This window comes from Oryx dammah, unplaced genomic scaffold, assembly GCF_014754425.2.
Source record: "Oryx dammah isolate SB20612 unplaced genomic scaffold, SCBI_Odam_1.1 HiC_scaffold_15, whole genome shotgun sequence".
NCBI lineage: Eukaryota > Metazoa > Chordata > Mammalia > Artiodactyla > Bovidae > Oryx > Oryx dammah.
The window spans coordinates 895971-912982 of record NW_024070199.1 but is presented as its reverse complement, the minus strand read 5'-3'; the positions used below and the strand labels follow the sequence as shown (position 1 = coordinate 912982).

Below are 17012 nucleotides of genomic sequence, written 5' to 3'. Positions count from 1 at the left end.
TTTCTGTCTCAGTTTGTCATCATTCTCTGTGTGTGTGTGTCTTAATTTCTGTCTCGGTTTGTCATCAGTCTTTGTGTGTGTGTGTTAATTTCTGTCTCGGTTTGTCATCATTCTGTGTTTGTGTGTGTGTGTTAATTTCTGTCTTGGTTTGTCATCATTCTTGCCCCCAGCCCCATAGTTATGTCAAGAACATGGACTCAAATGATCATTCTAGATATAGCTGAGATTAGTTCTCTTCACCAGAGATGGTTAGGCTAGAAGGTGGGAAGTCAAATCCCAAGCCTAACTGGAAGGAGGAAGTATTTGGATGTGGCATCTTCTTCAAACTTGTTTTTCTCCTGCTTTTTGTTTTGTCAATATTATACCAGGATTGGGGGCCCATCCTCCCCAGCTGTATGCTCTCCTAATCGTAGATACTTCATCAGAATGGATTAGGGTGTTCCAGGAGGAGGCAGGAAATTGCACCAGTAATTTCTATAGATGGGTCTTTTGGCTTTAAGTTTCTGAAATTCAAATAGTTTTTTTGTGGGGTAGTCTGGAAATCTAACCATCTAATACGTACCTTTATTGATTTGTGAAAATGTGCTCTGAGTTCCATGTAGCAACCTGACATGCCAGTAACAGGCTAAACGCCAGCGCAGGGGACACACTCCCTTGGGGCAGAGCTCCAGACTCGACGTGCTGGGTGAGGGCAGCTCAGCAGGGAGTTCCTGGGGGCTCTTCAGAATCGGGTGGTCCCCAGCGGTGGGCCTGGGCGTCCCCAGTGGCTCAGCAGACAAAGAATCCACCTGCAGTGCAGGAGACACAGGAGACTCAGGTTCAGTCCCAGGGTTGGGAAGAACCCCTGCAGTAGGAAATGGCAACCTACTCCAGTGTTCTTGCCTGAGAATCCCATGGACAGAGGAAATGGGTGGGCTACAGCCGATGGGGTCACAAAGAATCAGACACGACAGCAGCTAAGCACACACACGTGCAGCTGTGAGCCTACGGGGGAACACGCCGTCCTGCCTGGGGCCCCCTGATGAAGGAAAGGGGCAGTGAGAACCGGACCTAACGCAGCCGGGACGTCTCCGCGGGGGCAGGGCTCACCTTGGATGCTTGCATGAGAGGATCAGGAACGGGGAAGAACCGTCCGTGTTATCTGTTCTGCTTGACATTTCGCAGAGTTGACACAGTATCTGGGTATGCACTTATATATACAAAGCAAGGATTTAGAGCATGTTATTTTGTGTGTTTTGCCAGTTTGACAGGTAAAACGGTATTCTTTTATTATTTGAACAGGAATGCCTCTGTTTATAAAGATGTGCCTTTTCCCCTCGTGGCCTTATCGACCATTTAGTTTTTTCCCTCTTGTGCACTGCGTTCTTTCACTTGTTCAGAGCTCTTTACTGGTCATCTCAGAGCTCATCATTTACAGGAAGTAGACAAACATACACAAATTTTGTAAATGTTTCTGGAACTTGAAAAGACAGCCTCTGTTTTTAGAGACAGAATTTGATATGTCAGATTTATTGATATTTTATTATGTGGTTTGGGTCTTCTAAATCCTTATTTACTTGCCCTGTCATGAGCTGAAAATGGTGAACTAAAGTCTCCACTTATTAATACTAATAGGCTTCTACCACCCTTTGTAGTTCCTGTAATTTTTGATGAGAAAAATGTGATTTTCCATATGTCTATAATTTTGTATCTTCATTGTGAATTATACACTTCATCACCATGTGTCCTTTCTCCTAGGTTTTCACTACGATTCATCTGGAACAGTGAGGCTGTAAACACTGCCTCCATTTTGTTTCCCTGACAATGTCATTTTTTCATGATTTCAGATATAAGTATTTAAAGCTGTAAACATTCCTCTCAGCACTCCTTGAATGGCATTATTTCCACATGTATCATTGATATATCATACTTTTTGCCCATCAGGTGTTCTGAATCACTTCAAGGTGTATCTTTTTTTATATAGCGTATACTTGGATTTTCCTTACAATCCAGCTTGAGTCTTTTTCTTTAAGTGTATCGGGACCATTTATATTTACATACATGACAGCTATTTGTTCTTGCTTTCTTCATCATATTTTACATGACACGTGGTCTTTCCACTAATGTTTTAAAATAACTTCCTATATATGACTGTTTCCTTTGTTTATGTATGTGCTATGATCATTCAAGAAAAATTCTATACTCTCTTTTCAACGGCTACCTTATTTACAAATCTGACCTTGAGATATCTAAGTGTGGTCTTCCTCATGTTTAATCTTGCTTTAAATTGTTATAATTCTTGAATCTCTGAGTCTCTTTTTCATCGTTTTTGAAAATTTTTAAGCTAATTTTTATTTCTGTCCCATGTGTGCTCTTAAAAACTGATTATTCTCTCTTGAATGAAAAGATCTATATTTATCTACTAAATTAAGTTTGTTAATATTGTAATTCAAATCTGTATCTTTGTTTTTTTCAGCTTTTGATCTATCCACTTAAAATCTCCAGCTTAAACTGTTGATCTCTTTCTAGTCAATTGTAGTCACTTGCTTTATATATTTTGATGCTATATTGGCAGCAACATACATATCCATGATCATAATATCATTTGTTACTAATAATATATGACACCCTTTGCCCCTTACAGAATATTCATCTTGTAATTGTTTTGATAATGTTAAAATTACTGCCATGGCTTTTGTTCAATCTTGTTGACATGTATTTTTTCCATTTTTTTACTTGTCGGTCTTTAATATACTTTGGCTTTAAATATGTCTTTTGTGGATATTACTACATCTTTGAAAACCCAACCTGGCAGGGAATTTCAATGTCTCTGGAGAATCTAGGTGAAGGAACTAGATAGAAAGACCTTCAAGGAAGCTGTAATACAATTAGAGGTAGAAGTAACTCCAGGTGGAGGGCCTTGCAGGAGGAGTTCATCATGGACTTCTTAATTTGTTCCAGTCCAAAGAAGGTGATGCCTTGGGAGTTGGGCCTAATCCCAAAAAAGCTCACTGTGCTCTCTGAAAGAGTGGCTGTGATCCATGTGGCTAGCTGTGCTTTGTTCCAATCAGAAAAGGAACAGTCACAGGCCAGAGAAGTTTCCTTCCTGGGAGGGTTCAAAGACAGACAGCCTTCTCTATGATGGGGAAGTGAACAAAGGAAGCATAGACCCTTAACCATGGCATCACTGAGCACCCAAAGTTCCCTCTGGTCTACCTTCCTGAAGTTATTACTCAACAGCTCAAGAGATTAAAAGCTTTTTGAAAAGACTGGCTCCTTTCCACAGACCTGGCAGGTGGGGAGATAATACGGATGACCCAGCTAGAATACACTAAAGTCAGAAACTTTTGCCTTGTAGAGTAATGAGCAAATACTCGGGACAACAGAGGATAGCCTGGCTACTGCAAGACACAAAGAGGCCTAACAGAGTGGGTGAGGCAGGACACAGGTTCACAACTGTGCTTCCCTGGTCTTTGAAGCACGGGGCAGGTGGGACAGGACTTCAGAGTACGTGCAAGCGCCTACACAATCCTAGTACAGATATTCTGGAAGGATTGGGAGGAAGCTACTCATCTATTTCCTTGATCCAAAGATTCTGTATCTCATTTTTAATGTTTAAGCAAGTCTGTGGCAAATGCTGAAGAGAACATAGAATTAAACTTGGTTCCTAAAAAGAAAAAGTATTCAAAGTAAAGCAGATAGGGACTTCCCTGGAAGTCCAGAGGTTGTGACTCTGCCTTCCAGTGCAGGAGGGGGGTGGGGGCGGGTTCGATCTCTGGTCGGAGAGCTGAGACCCCACAGGCCTCAGCCAAAATGCCCAAAACACAAAAAACAGAAGCAATATTGTAACAAATTCAATACAGACTTTCAAAATGGTCCACAACAAAAAAATCTAAAAAAAAAAACAAAGCAAAACAGACATCTTCAGGTGACTAAGCATTGGGGGCATTTTTAATACGGAGCTATAAAAGATAAACATATCCATGTACACACACACACCATACACATCCACATGCGTGTATGTGATGGCAGACTTCCAAAGTGAAATCTAAGAGCCATAATTTCAAGAGATGTCCTTCTTTCTCTGCCTCTAGCAAGTAAATAATGATGTTAAGATCCTTTCGGGGAAAGGAGGACAACAATCATCTCTTTCACTGTCCTAAACAACCCGAAGCAGGTGTTAAAAACCATCGCCATCTTACAGATGAGTCTGGCCTCCTGTTTCCTGCCTGGTGCCTCATGAAGGATGCAGGAGGGAAGACGGCGTGTGCCGCTCTATCTTTGAACCAACCGAGCAGGAATTAAAGGGGCAACTTTAGAACCAGCAGATACACAGACACATCTTGGTACAACTTTCTTAAAACACATCAAGTAACACCTTTCAAATCAACGACAATGGTTTTGGGGGGTTTATTTTGGCTGCACCATGTGGTATGCGGGATCTTAGTTCCCCAAAAAGGGAACAAATCCAAGGCCCCCGCACTGGAAGCAAGGAGTCTTAACCACTGGGCCACCAGGGAAGTCCCTAACAGTGGCCTCTATTCCTGTTTCTAATCTGATTCCTCTTTTGGAATTTGCTTTTCGAGAAACCTTAGGCTCAGAAATGAGGATTCCGAAAACCAAGAGCCCCCAGATCCTGCTGAAGAAGCACAGCACAACTTTCCGTGAAACTCCTAATAAACCATTCAACTTGGCTTTGAAGCTGTTGAATAACTGGGCATAATTTAGGAGCTGTGTCTCAAATCATTACCCAGTGCCTCCACAGGATAGTACCATTTACCCTGAGAACTGTTCAGTTCCACCCAGCAAGTCCCGAGTAAACTGGCGTTTCGTTCCTGCCAGGAGGGGGCTCACATCAAAGCTGTGTTCACTTCCAGGAGTCCATTCTCAGCCCGCTGCTGGTAATGGTCCGTTCACCAAGCCCGCCTGGTAAGTGCCTTCACTGAGAACCCAGGACCAGTCCACCAGGCCTCTGGATGGACAGTAAAGAGGGAAGCAGTGAGAGAACAGAAGAGCCAGGAGCACCTGGAGGTTCTGTTGCCAGGGTGACACGCGGTGCCCAGGAGGCCGGCCTCCAGGCATGCCCTGGGGTTTGAGCACACTGACAAGAAGGAAGGAAAGGGCTGTTGACTGAGCATCTACTGTCCGAGGCCCAGTGCCATACCCTTTTCTGTTCCCATGTATCCCCCCAAAACCCTCTGCATCAGTAGTAACATGACCCTGCCTGATGCAGTGGGCCGCTGCAGCTCACATCATGGACGACCGAGGTAACCTGGAGGACTCAGTCCTTGCTGCTGAAGCCTCACACTCTTCTCACATCACCCCCGGAATGTCCTAAGCACGAGCACTAAGACGCTTTCATGAGGAGCCTGTGGAACAGGCTTTTCTCTTCCATCACCATGAGGGTGAGAGATTGAGCAGGTATCAGACACTCGGTGGATAAAGCTGAATCACAACAGCTTGTTGGTCCAAAGACAGTGTCTAAGACTGTCCACATGTTTTGGGCAGGAAAGCTTGCTTTAGGCTGGGAGAGTGGAGAGGACAAAATTAGTGTTTATTAAGAGACTGGCATGCCCTGGCCCGAGGCCCTGCCCCTGACTCCTGCCCCAGTGAGTGTCCTGGGGGCGATCGCCTCCAGGCATCCCCAGACCAACAAGCTCCTTTGGGAACCAGCCTCTGCACTTGATAAAAACTTCAGCAAATCTTTTTCCAGGGCCATGGCACATGTCTCCCTCGGAGGCACACAGAGCTTCAGCTGGAGCCCTTCCTTCCAGCAGCTACTTCGTCTTCTGAGAGACTCGCTCCAAGAGGCTGCATGTCCCCAGAACACGCCTTCACAGTCGGAGTGAGTCACGCAGCCTGCGAGATTAAACAAGTGCTCCTCCCCCCACAAACCTCCCCCAGTCAGCAGTGATCATGGAACAGACACCCTTGGAATAGCTGCTATGCATCTGACTTTAGAAAGCGGCCTGCTGCATCCAGCAGGTAGGGTAGCAGACGATGCCCGCGGAATACAATGAAGCAGCCCATCCAGCCTGCACCCAAAACTCAGCTGGAATGTGCCTGCTGGCCCCTCTGCAGGACAGAACAAAGCCTGAGCTGGACCTCCAAGTGCAGGTCTGTGGTACTCTTTGCTCACCGGTGTCTAAAGTGCTTGTGGACAACTCTTAGTTCGCTGTAACAGACCGATTAATGCCTCCTTTCTGGCCCTCTTGAGATTCTCTCAATCTTAAAATGAGCCAGTCAAATAGCATGATTTTATTGAAAGTGATTCACAGTGGGGAATGAAGGGCAAGGTGGACAAAGCCCAGGGGACTGGAGGCCAGAGGGACACTGCCCAGCCAGAGGGAGGACCCCCACAGACAGACAACACCTTCTTGTGGTCCCTGAAGAGCAAAGACCACCTCCTGGCAAAACAAGACAAACGTCCAATTTAAGGCTATTATCTCCTTTATTCAAAAAATAAATATTTCACTTTTGAATCGACATATATTTCAAATCACATGAAGCACAGAGAAGAATTACAGTCCCTTCGGAAATCGTGAACACGTGTAGGAAAGAGTCATGTTCAAAGCAACAGGGATGGGGTAAGAAGCACTGATCCCAACTGATCCGTGACCCAGAGATTCCTCCTCTCACCAGGTGAAGCTGTCGACATATCGATTAGAGGAGAGAAACACACACACCACACACACACACACACACACACACACACACACACACGGCTTTGAAGTCTGAAAGGCACATGAAGTGGACCATAAGGTGTATGGCACATTCAGTGAAAAAACGTTCCCTATTCCCTTCCCGAGAAAAGTGGAGAAACTTTAATCAAGTCACAGACCAGAGAAAACAGGGGGCCCCTGCTTAGAGCTCAGGAGACCCTGCGCACGGAAGCCACTTGTCTGCGCCCTCACTCGGCGCTGGCAGGGCGCGTGGCCACGTACACAAACACCACGATGAGCAGCACCAGCGCGGCCAGCGTGGGCAGCACCACTGTGGTGATCTGCCGCCGCGCCTCCAGCATTGCCTGCTTCCGCTCCTTCTTGTCCCGGGACGTCTCCTTCCTGGGCTTCCCCTTGAGCTGCCGCATCTTTCCGGGCTGCTAGGAGGGCGCGTCTGGAGCCGGTTCCGACGGGAGGACCACACCCCTCAGGTCAAGGCGCCGGATCTCCTGCGAGAGAACCACAGTCAAGAACCAAGGCAAAGGGAAAAGGAATCCACAGTGAAAGGCAACCGCTAAACCAAGGAGGATCTGGGAGTCAAGGCCCAGGGGGAAGGACAGAAGAGGCCTGGCCACGCCTCCGGACGGTGGGCGGCGGGGACAGGCCAGGGATTTCCTGGGCAATGAGACAGGGCTTCTCAGCCCCACAGCAGCCGGCCGGGCGTGGGCACAGATGGACACCAGTGCAATGGCACCCCACTCCAGTACTCTTGCCTGGAAAATCCCATAGATGGAGGAGCCTGGTGGGCTGCAGTCCATGGGGTCGCTAAGAGTCGGACACGACTGAGCGACTTCACTTTCACTTTTCACTTTCATGCATTGGAGAAGGAAATGGCAACCCACTCCAGTGTTCTTGCCTGGAGAATCTCAGGGACGGGGGAGCCTGGTGGGCTGCCGTCTATGGGGTCGCACAGAGTCGGACATGACTGAAGCGACTTAGCAGCAGCAGCTTTCATGGTATGAAGAGAGGGCTGACTGCCGCCTCCCCTCAGCGGGTGGGAGGCACCCTTCTCCCGCCCAAGGCTCCATGTACTTACCTCGTTCTAAACCCACCATCTCCCCAGCCAAGCCCAGCGCCGTACCGCCCACGGCTCCCCCGACCGGGGCCGCCTCAGTGGGGCTGCAGAGAGCCCGGGTACTGCTGCCTCTGCCTCTCCGTGGGTTCCCTCGCCCGCCCACCCACACCTCCTACGTGCCAGGCTCTGCTCGCGGGGCTGAGGAAGGCATGGCACCCTCGGTCTGTGTGCACAGAGAGCATGCTCCAAGGGTGCACCCTGGGCTGCAGGCGGAGTGGAGAGCTGGCACAGACAGACATAAGGGGAGACCGGCTGAACCCAGGGCCCCACCGCCCACTCAACCCACGTCTGTAAAGTCTGTGCTCCGGGGGTGCAGCGGTGCTGTCGGGGGCGGGGAAGGAAGGAAACCCAGGCGTAACTCCGTGCAAGTCCCATCCCAAGTTTAAAGCAACAGAAACAGGCTGTGGCCGACTTAAATTGAGTTTAGGCCGTGGCCTTGGGCACCGCACGGGATCAAGGAAACTGTGTGACAAGGGGCTTCCCTGGTGGCTCAGTGGTAAAGAACCTGCCTGCAGTGTAGGAGATGGGGGGTCGATCCCTGGGTCGGGAAGATCCCCTGGAGGAGGAAATGGCAGCCCACTCCAGTATTCTTGCCTGGGAAATCCCATGGACTGAGGAGCCTGGCAGGCTGCAGTCTGTGGGGTTGCAGAATCAGATACAACTGAGCACTCCGGAGCCAACAGCCATCCTGGGAGCCCACTGACACCTACGGTCTCAAGGCGGCCTCGGGCTAGAGCGCAGCCTGGCCGCTGCCTGGAGCCAGGCGGGGTGGGGGGTGAGGCGGACCAGACAGGCCGCTGTCACTGCTCCGGAGGACCCCCCGGGGCCCAGCTTTCCTGCGTCACCACGTGTGCATGACCAGACACGCTGAGGCCCAGTACACCCGCAGCCCAGCCATCCAATCTCCACAGCGAGGCGAGTGTTCTCTGAGTACAGTGAAGGAGCAGAGAGTGAGTACTGGGCAGGGAAATAAAAGACAAACGCCCACCAAAACCTCCCGGGCCCTGGTACGAGTCAGGCCCTTTGGGAGGCAGAGGAGCAGCGGGCACCAGTACTCCTCTAAGAGAGACATGTGAAGTGGCAGGACATGGAATGTGAGTTCCCAGCTGGGGAAGGACGCCTTTCTTAAGAAAGGAATAACGGCTATTTTCCAAAGCCTGACGGAATCATATGTTTGCCTAAATGGGGCTGCCCGGAACATTTACTATTTGCTGTTGGCTGGCATCATGTCATCCTGCTACAGTAACATCAGCCCTCTTGCACTTTGAGAAACTCCACCTGACTATGGATGATACAAAAAAGATACTGGGGTCTGGGACGAGAGGAGTGATAAGAGACTAGGAGCCCTCTCCCAGCAGGCCGCTACTTTTTAGGACCTGACAGGTGTAGGAGCCCCTGGCTTTTCAAACTCTCCTTTTTTACAAACCCTCCTTTTCAAATCTTTCAGAGAACTGGCAGGCTAACCTGGGTTCAAACTCAGGACGGTCACTTGCTGGCGGAATGGTTTGGGGCTTCACAAAGCCTCAGTGTCAGAAGTTCCTCGAGGCTTAAAAAAGCCTCATTCCTGGGGACAGTGCAGGTCTGGCCAGGACTTAGAGGACAAACACAGGCTCAGGGGTGGCCTCCCTGCTCAGTCACCCGTGCCATGGGCCTGAAACACAGCCTGGAGCGCTCCTTCAGCCGAAGAGGGGGTGATGGGGAGGGAGGGGAAACGCCTCTGAGCTGACAGCCGAGGGGAGGAGAAAGGGTCCAACGGGACAAAGCCTGGGGAAGGGCGGCAGGCAGAGGGAGAGGACAGAGCCCAAAGGGTAACAAGAGGGGATGTGGAGATGGCAGTGAGGCCAGGCCACCCAGGGGCTGCTGGACCATGGATAGGGGTCAGGCTTCACTCTCAGAGCAGCGTGAGGGCTGCATACAGGGAGGCGCAAGCTTTAAAAAGCTCTTTAGGCCTGTCCGTGGAGACTTGGGTATAGGGGGATGAAAAGGAAGGTGCTTAGAGCTGGCCAGGGAGGGACAAGGGTGGCTCAGACATGGTGGGGACAACCAGTAGTGATAAAGATGAGGGTGAGAGTGAAAGTTGCTCAGGAGTGTCCAGCTCTTTGCAACCCCATGGGCTGTAGCCCGCCAGGCTCCTCTGTCCATGGAATTCTCCAAGCAAAAATACTGGAGTAGGTAGCCATTCCCTTCTCCAGGGGATCTTCCTGACCCAGGGATCAAACCTGGGTCTCCTGCGTTGCAGGCAGGTTCTTTACCATCTGAGCCACCAGGGAAGCCAGGTTTGATACAACGAACAAGACCTAAGGACAGATTAGACATGGCACGAGAGGGAAAGAGAGTCATGGGGAAGACCTCAGGTTTGGAGCTTGAGCATCTGGGTGGATGGTGACCACCCTCACTGAGGTCAAGGGGAATCATGGGAAGTGGGGCTGGATTTCAGAAAGACCATCAGGGCTCTGCTTGCACCTATCCACACGTGAGGCAGCCCGTCAGACGCCAGCATGAAGATACTCAGGAAGTGGGGAGGACATGAGTCTAGAAATCGGCCTGGGCTCAAGGTCTGTACTGCAAGTCACCAGCGATTGAGGACGAGAGCTTGGCAAGGACAAGGCAGATGCAGAAGAGGGCCTAGCCTGAGCATCTGACAGCGAGCACAGGGAGCGCGCGTGTGTGTGTGCGCGCACGTGTGTGTGTGTGTGCGCGCACGTGTGTGTGTGTGTGTGTGTATCTGTGGGAGTGGGGGTTTGGGGGACGGGGGAGCCTGTGGAGAAGACGTGAGTGAAGAAGGGAAAAGACTGTGGGGCCCTGGGGACCAAGAGTCGAGAAGAGCATGCTGTGAAGTAGGAGCCTCTGGACCAGGTGACTCGGGGAGCTGCCCAGAGGAACTGCATTTAGGGGGGGGGAGGGGAGCGCCCAGGCTGCGGCTATTACAGCAGAGGCCACACACTGTCCCTGAGCAGACAGAAGCTGCGCCCGACTGTAAATGACACACCTCCTCCTTCATCGAGAAAGTTTCACCGTGAAAAAAATGTCAGCTGAACCAAAGTGTTTGCGGTGCACAGCTGATCAACATCCCATCACAAACTGCTTAGTCCTGTGAGGGCTCGTGGCCAGAGACTCACACCCAGCCCTGGGTCCGGTCCTTGGACAGACAGCTGGTCTGAAGCTCCGCAGGAAGCCCCTGGGGGGTCCAGAGAAACCTGAGGATGTATGAGGACTCCCACAGAAGGGAGAAAACCTCAAGGCTGAAGGAGGGGTATCTTCAGGAGACAGCTGAGAGCACAGAAGGACAGCTCTGCTTTTGAGAGAAGCAAAGGCAGGAGCTGGGATCCAGTGGGAGGCAAGACAAAGACGACGGGTTCAGGAGGGGGCAGGTCTGAACGGCCTGGCGGGGACGAGAGGCTTTCCCCTTCTCAGTGAAAGAGCGGAGGGCTTCCGGGGAAACCTAAGGAGCTGGGAGGCAGGCTCAAGGGAACAGGAGGCAGGAATAATCCTGGTGGAGAGGGAGAAGTCAAGCCGAGAAGGGAAACACCAGCCCACACGGCCAACTCCACTGCGTCCTCTGTGTCCGTGCCCCGCCCCCGGCAGGCTGAGGACCGGCTCACCCACTCTGGCCGCAGCCGCCTGGACCAGGGGGCTAGCCAGTCCCGGGGTGGCTCCCCCAGGTCTGCCAGACCTTTGGAATGTGTGGCGCTGCCTGGAAAGGAAGTCGGGCCAATCCGCCTCTATTTCAGAAGTCTAAACTAAGAAACCTGAATGGACACTGAAGCTGGAAAACCCTGCAGGGGCGGGTGCTAGGGAAGCAACCTGAGGCCACGTGCAGCAGCCGGCAGAGGAGGCCGCGCTGCGGACAGGAGCTGGGGTGCAGGGGCTCCTGAGAGCTGAGGAGCAGGTCCGCTGCTGTCTCCAGCACAGCCTGCAAGGGCCTGCTGGCCACAGGCTCCCGAGCCGACCTGTGTACACATGCTTCTGAATCCTAGCATAGACATCTCTTTGAACTGGAGTTATTTCCAGTGGGTCACTGTGGCCTCTAATGAAGGAGCCCTGGCTAAAATGATTGCTCCAGTTTTACAAACAAAGAGACCAAAATGAGGGAATGGCAGAGTCCTAAGTCAAACCCACAGCGGTCTGACCCGGAAGCCCAACTCCTCACCATCCTCCGGTGCCTTCCCCATGGACCTTCCCAACCCTTTACCCCCTTTGCGGCAACATCACTGCTCACCAGCCTCCGTCAGAGAGAAAGTCGAAGATGAAGCTCACGAGGTGCAGTCTGGCTCTTTCCCAGCAAGCAGCCCAGGCTGGATCGAGGCCACTAGCTGAGTTCTAGCTTTAGAGCCCAACTGTGACTGCCCCCTGGCCACCCCGCTGTCTCGAGCTCCCCTACCAAAGAAATGGAAGACTTCACAAACACTGGAGTTCCACCGATGCCCCTCCCCCGCCAACAGGCCCATAGCAACTGGTTAGCACTGGAACATTCCAACTGGTCCCCAGTGCGTGGATAGAAGGGAGGAGAGTAGAGAAGAGGAGGAAACACATCCTTTAGTTTTGTCTCATTTTATGGATTTTTGCAAAGCTTTCCAGTCTTTTTGCTATAGTTTTGTTCAGTCACTAAGACTGAACTTATGTCTAAGTTGTGTCTGACTCTGTGACCCCATGGACTTCAGCACAGGAGGCCTCCCTGTCCTTCACCATCCCCCAGAGCTTGCTTAAACTTATATCCATTGAGTCGGTGATGCCATCCAACCATCTCAACCCCTTCTCCTCCTGCCCTCAATCTTTCCCAGCATCAGGGTCTTTTCCAATGAGTCGCTCTTCGCCTCAGGTGGCCAAAGTATTGGAGTTTCAGGATCAGTCCTTCCAATGAATATTCAGGGTTGATTTCCTTTCAGATTGACTGGTTTGATCTTGCTGTCCAAGGGACTCTCAAGAGTCAAAAGCATCGACTCTTTGGCTTCAGCCTCCTTTACAGTCCAACTTTCACATCCGTACATGACTACCAGGAAAACCATAGCCTTTTCTATATATGCGTGTGCATGTGTGTATATACATGTATACATACACGTGCTTATTAAAAGCTTTATGTATATTTCTTCCAACTTAGAGATCATAATGTGCATAACATCCTTAGAACTTATGAGGGAAACAGTCAGGAGCAGAGGTTAGAACGTGGGTTTGATACCAGGTTTGAGCTTCAGCTGTGCCATGTCTAGTTATACAATCCTGGACAATGTAGTTAATCTCTCATGGGCTTTCCTCTGTAAAATGGGACAAGAAAACCTGTTTTGTGGAGTTACTGGAAAAAAAGAGAAAGACCGAAGTATTGATTAATAGGTCAAACTCGATGCTCAAAAACAGGCCAAACTAGATACTCACGAGCCTCAGCTGCACCATGTCTAGTTATACAACCCTGGGCAATGTACTTAAATCTCTCATGGGCTTTCCTCTGTAAAATGGGACAAGATAACCTGTTTTGTGGAATTACTGGAAAAAAAAGAGAAAGACTCAAGTATTGATTAACAGGCCAAACTAGATGCTCAATAAGCTAATGCAGAGTAACTCAGTCTCCAGGGATGTTTGTGCAGTGCAGATGCAGGTAAGGAGGGAGACACCAGGGAATTCTGCCCCTGTTTTGGTTTTGAACCATATAACCCCTGGATGACAGAATCCCCCAGTTTTTCTCTCTTCCCTGCTGAAAACCACCAGTTACCAATCTGCTGTTGGGCAGGTTTTCCCAGAGGTTTAATGGGAGAAGTAGGCTGACATGGCAACTGAAGGGAGGTTCAGAATCATGGAGACCAGGCCCAGCTCCCGTATCCCAGATGGGCTAGGCCTGCACTGCCCAGTATGGCAGCCAGAGTCACATGCAGCTAGCTACGAGCCCTGAGACATGGTGCAATCCAAACTGAGCTGTACTGTAATTTGAAATATTTGAAATACCCACCAGAGATTGAAGACTCAGTACTAAAAGAAAGAATATAAAATATCTCATTAATATCTTCTATATTAATTACAAGAAATGATAGTATTTTGGAGATACTAGGTCCAATACAGTATATTATTAAAGTTATTTCACCTGTTTTCTTCTGTCTTAATGTGGGCTACTCGGAAGCGTCAGAATCCATGAGTGGCTCACAGGGCACTCTAACTGAGCAGTCCTGTGCCTGCCCCATGCAAATAAGCACCAGGTTCAGCCCCTGAGAAGTTCCCACATCACAGCCGTAACTCACAACGGCTAGGACTTGAGACCTCTCACAGTCCAGCCCCAGTGGATCTCTCCAGCCTCCTCACACCTCGTGCAACCCACAGCTACTGACACACCTGAGCACTCATCCCACGCACTCATACCCCATGTCCATGGTCACGCCCACGCCGGAGCTCTGTCACGCGCCCTCCCCGTGCGTAACTCTCATGCCCTTCCCCATGCACTGGCATCCTCTCGGTGCACTCACCCGTGGTCCACCCTACGCCCGGCCTTCAGCACTCCCTCCTTGGCACCAGCTCAGCACTCAGGTTATGCCTTTATTGCAGCACTGGCCTCTGATGTTCCCACAGGACCATGCACTTCCCCTAGGCTGGCCAGATGCTTCTCACATAACAGGTGCTCAAACAAGCACCTCTGGATTGAACATCAAAGGTGGGAGAGTTTAATACAAGCAGTTATCTTACATACTAACCACAGAGTTACAGCGGAAAATGCCTCAGTAGAGGAGAAAAAGTTATAGCAGAAAATAACCAAGCAGCTAGCTGCCACTTAGAAATGCTCATCTCATTCTCAACACAAGGTTGGTATCCTCACTCCCACTTTATATGAAGAAACTGAGTTTCAGAAAGCATGGTGATTTGCCCACATCAACGACTAACCAACACAGTCTCAATCCCAGTGTAAATCCCATAATGTGTGTGTTCAGTCACTAAGTTATGACTCTTTGCAACCCCATAGACTGCAGCACACGCCAGACTTTCCTGTCCTTCACCGTTTCCCAGAGTTTGCTCAAACTCATGTCCATTGAGTCGGTGATGTCATCCAACCATCTCACCCTCTTCTCCTCCTGCCCTCAATGGTTCCCAGCATCAGGGTCTTTTCCAGTGAGTCAGCTCTTTCCATCAGGTGGCCAAAGTATTGAAGCTTCAGCTTCAGGATCTGTCCTTGCAATCAATATTCAGGGTTGATTTCCTTTAGGACTGATCGGTTTGATCTCCTTGAAGTCCAAGGGACTCTAAAGAATCTTCTCTAGCACCACAATTCAAAAATCATCATCACTCATTAAACACTGAATGAATGAATGGATCGAGGATTTGAACTTGGACTTAATTCCAAGTCTATGCGTCCTCTTTGCATGACCCCACAGTGCCTCTCGGTCACCCCACAATTAAGAGTGTCACCTATCACATCCTGAAGACTCACTTCCTGCTGGACTACTGCACTAAACCCCTCTGCATGTATGTGTGCTCAGTTGCTAAGCTGTGTCTGACTTTTTGAAACCCCATGGACTGTAGTCTGCCAGTATCCTCTGTCCATGGGATTCTCCAGGCAAGAATACTGGAGTGGGTTGTCATTTCCTTCTCCAGGGGATCTTCCTGACCCAGGGATCAAACCTGGGTCTCCTGCATTGCAGTCAGATACTTTACCACTCAGCCACCCGGGAGGCCCCACTAAATCCCTCTACAAATACATAAACCTATATCCCACTTTGCAGACAAGGGAACTGAGGCTCAGAGAAGAGCCAGGCCAGAGTGCATCTAGGATTCTGCCCCACCTCTGCCTGCTCTAGTCCTACAGCTGCCTCCAGGCGGCCAGGCCATCCCTTAGAAGCACACGGAGTGACGGGGCACAGGGTCAAGGGTCCACATAGGCTCCTGCCTGTTAGCTCCCAAGGGAGGCTGTGCGGAGCGGGCAGGGTGAGCGGGAGCCAGGCCTTCCATAGCTTGCCTCACTTGGCAGAGGGTAAAGCCTGTCCCAGACCTGCCCCAAGTCCTGGACGGTATCCTGCACACCCCCCAACAGGCTGGGCCGCTGTCCTGGGTTTAAAGACACACTGCCTGCTGCTTGGACTCACCATGGGTTAGGCGGCCTGAAAGGCCCCCGGGATGTCCCTGGCCGTTCAAAGAGCGCCAAAAGGAGCAGCATGTCCCGGTGACCATGTGGAAGGGCTGTGGGTTGCAGCCCTCCTCCCCACACCGGCGACGGGAGGACAGAAACCAGGCCCAGGGGCAGCCCCGGGGGAGACCACTCCCAAGGGTGACAGCTGGAGACTGCTGCCCACCTCCGTGCTGTCCACCAGTTCAAAGCCCCTGGACCTCCTGTCTCCAGAAAAGGCAGTGAGCATGAGGTGCTCATGGAGAAAATGCTTCAGGCTTCTCCTACTTCCAAATCAGGAATGCAAACAAAAGAAGATCCCCTGGAAAGGAAATGGCAACCCACTCCAGTACTCTTGCCTGGAGAATCCCATGGAGGGAGGAGCCTGGTAGGCTACAGTCCATGGGGTCGTAGGACACGACTGAGCGACTTCACTTTCACTTTCAAACAGCACAGAAGAGGGGGTGGGCTTCCCTGGTGGCTCGATGGTAAAGAATCCGCCTGCAATGCAGGAGACCCCAGGTCGATCCCTGGGTCAGGAAGACTCCCTGGAGAAGGAAATGACAGCCCACTCCACTAATTCTTGCCTGGAGAATCCCATGGGCCGATGAGCCAAGAGTCAGACACAACTGAGCGGCTAACCCACCACCACCAAGAAGGGTGTGTGCGCAGGGGGCGCGGGACCTCACCAGCTCTTCTCCTGGCTGCGTCATCGGAACGTGCAGCATCAGGAGGCCTACCTGCTCCAAGCTCCCAGCCACGAACCCCAGGAAGCTGTCCTGAGTGCAGGGAAACGTAAGCGGCTCATCGAGGGGAGGCTGCTTCACTTTCTATCCTCAGATTTAGCCACAAGGGGCCAGTGATGACCCCACTTCCGCCTGCGGGCTAGAAGGGGCAGAGCCCGGCGGGTCTCCGGGAAAACTGAGCAGGCTGGGAGTCTGCACGTGCGGCTGACATTTGTGCCTCCCGGGGGCGCAGCCATGAGCACACAGAGACAGCCCCTCAGGCTGCAGCACCCCGCTGCACACGGCCTTGGGGCATCGAGCAGACAGATAGACAGACGCTGACAGGCACCAACCCGCGCGCACACTTCTCTCATCAAGGCTAGGAAAAGAAGAAAATAGGTAATTGGGTGGGGTAAAATAGGTAATAGCAGGGTCAG

The 17012-nt window shown here is 51.0% G+C and overlaps 1 protein-coding gene across 3 annotated transcripts in view; it reads right to left on the bottom strand.

Moving 5' to 3' along the window:
• Positions 1-6411: 6411 nt before the first annotated feature.
• The window catches only part of SMCO4 (single-pass membrane protein with coiled-coil domains 4), a 78358-nt gene continuing 67757 nt past the window's right edge, over positions 6412-17012 (bottom strand). For all 3 annotated transcript variants that reach the window (XR_005723723.1, XM_040256497.1, XM_040256498.1), the window contains one exon: positions 6412-7150. Coding sequence is in view for 2 of the 3 variants with exons in the window: in XM_040256497.1 (XP_040112431.1) it covers positions 6890-7069 (180 nt within the window). In the remaining variant the exon portion in view is untranslated. The remainder of the gene's footprint in view (positions 7151-17012) is intronic.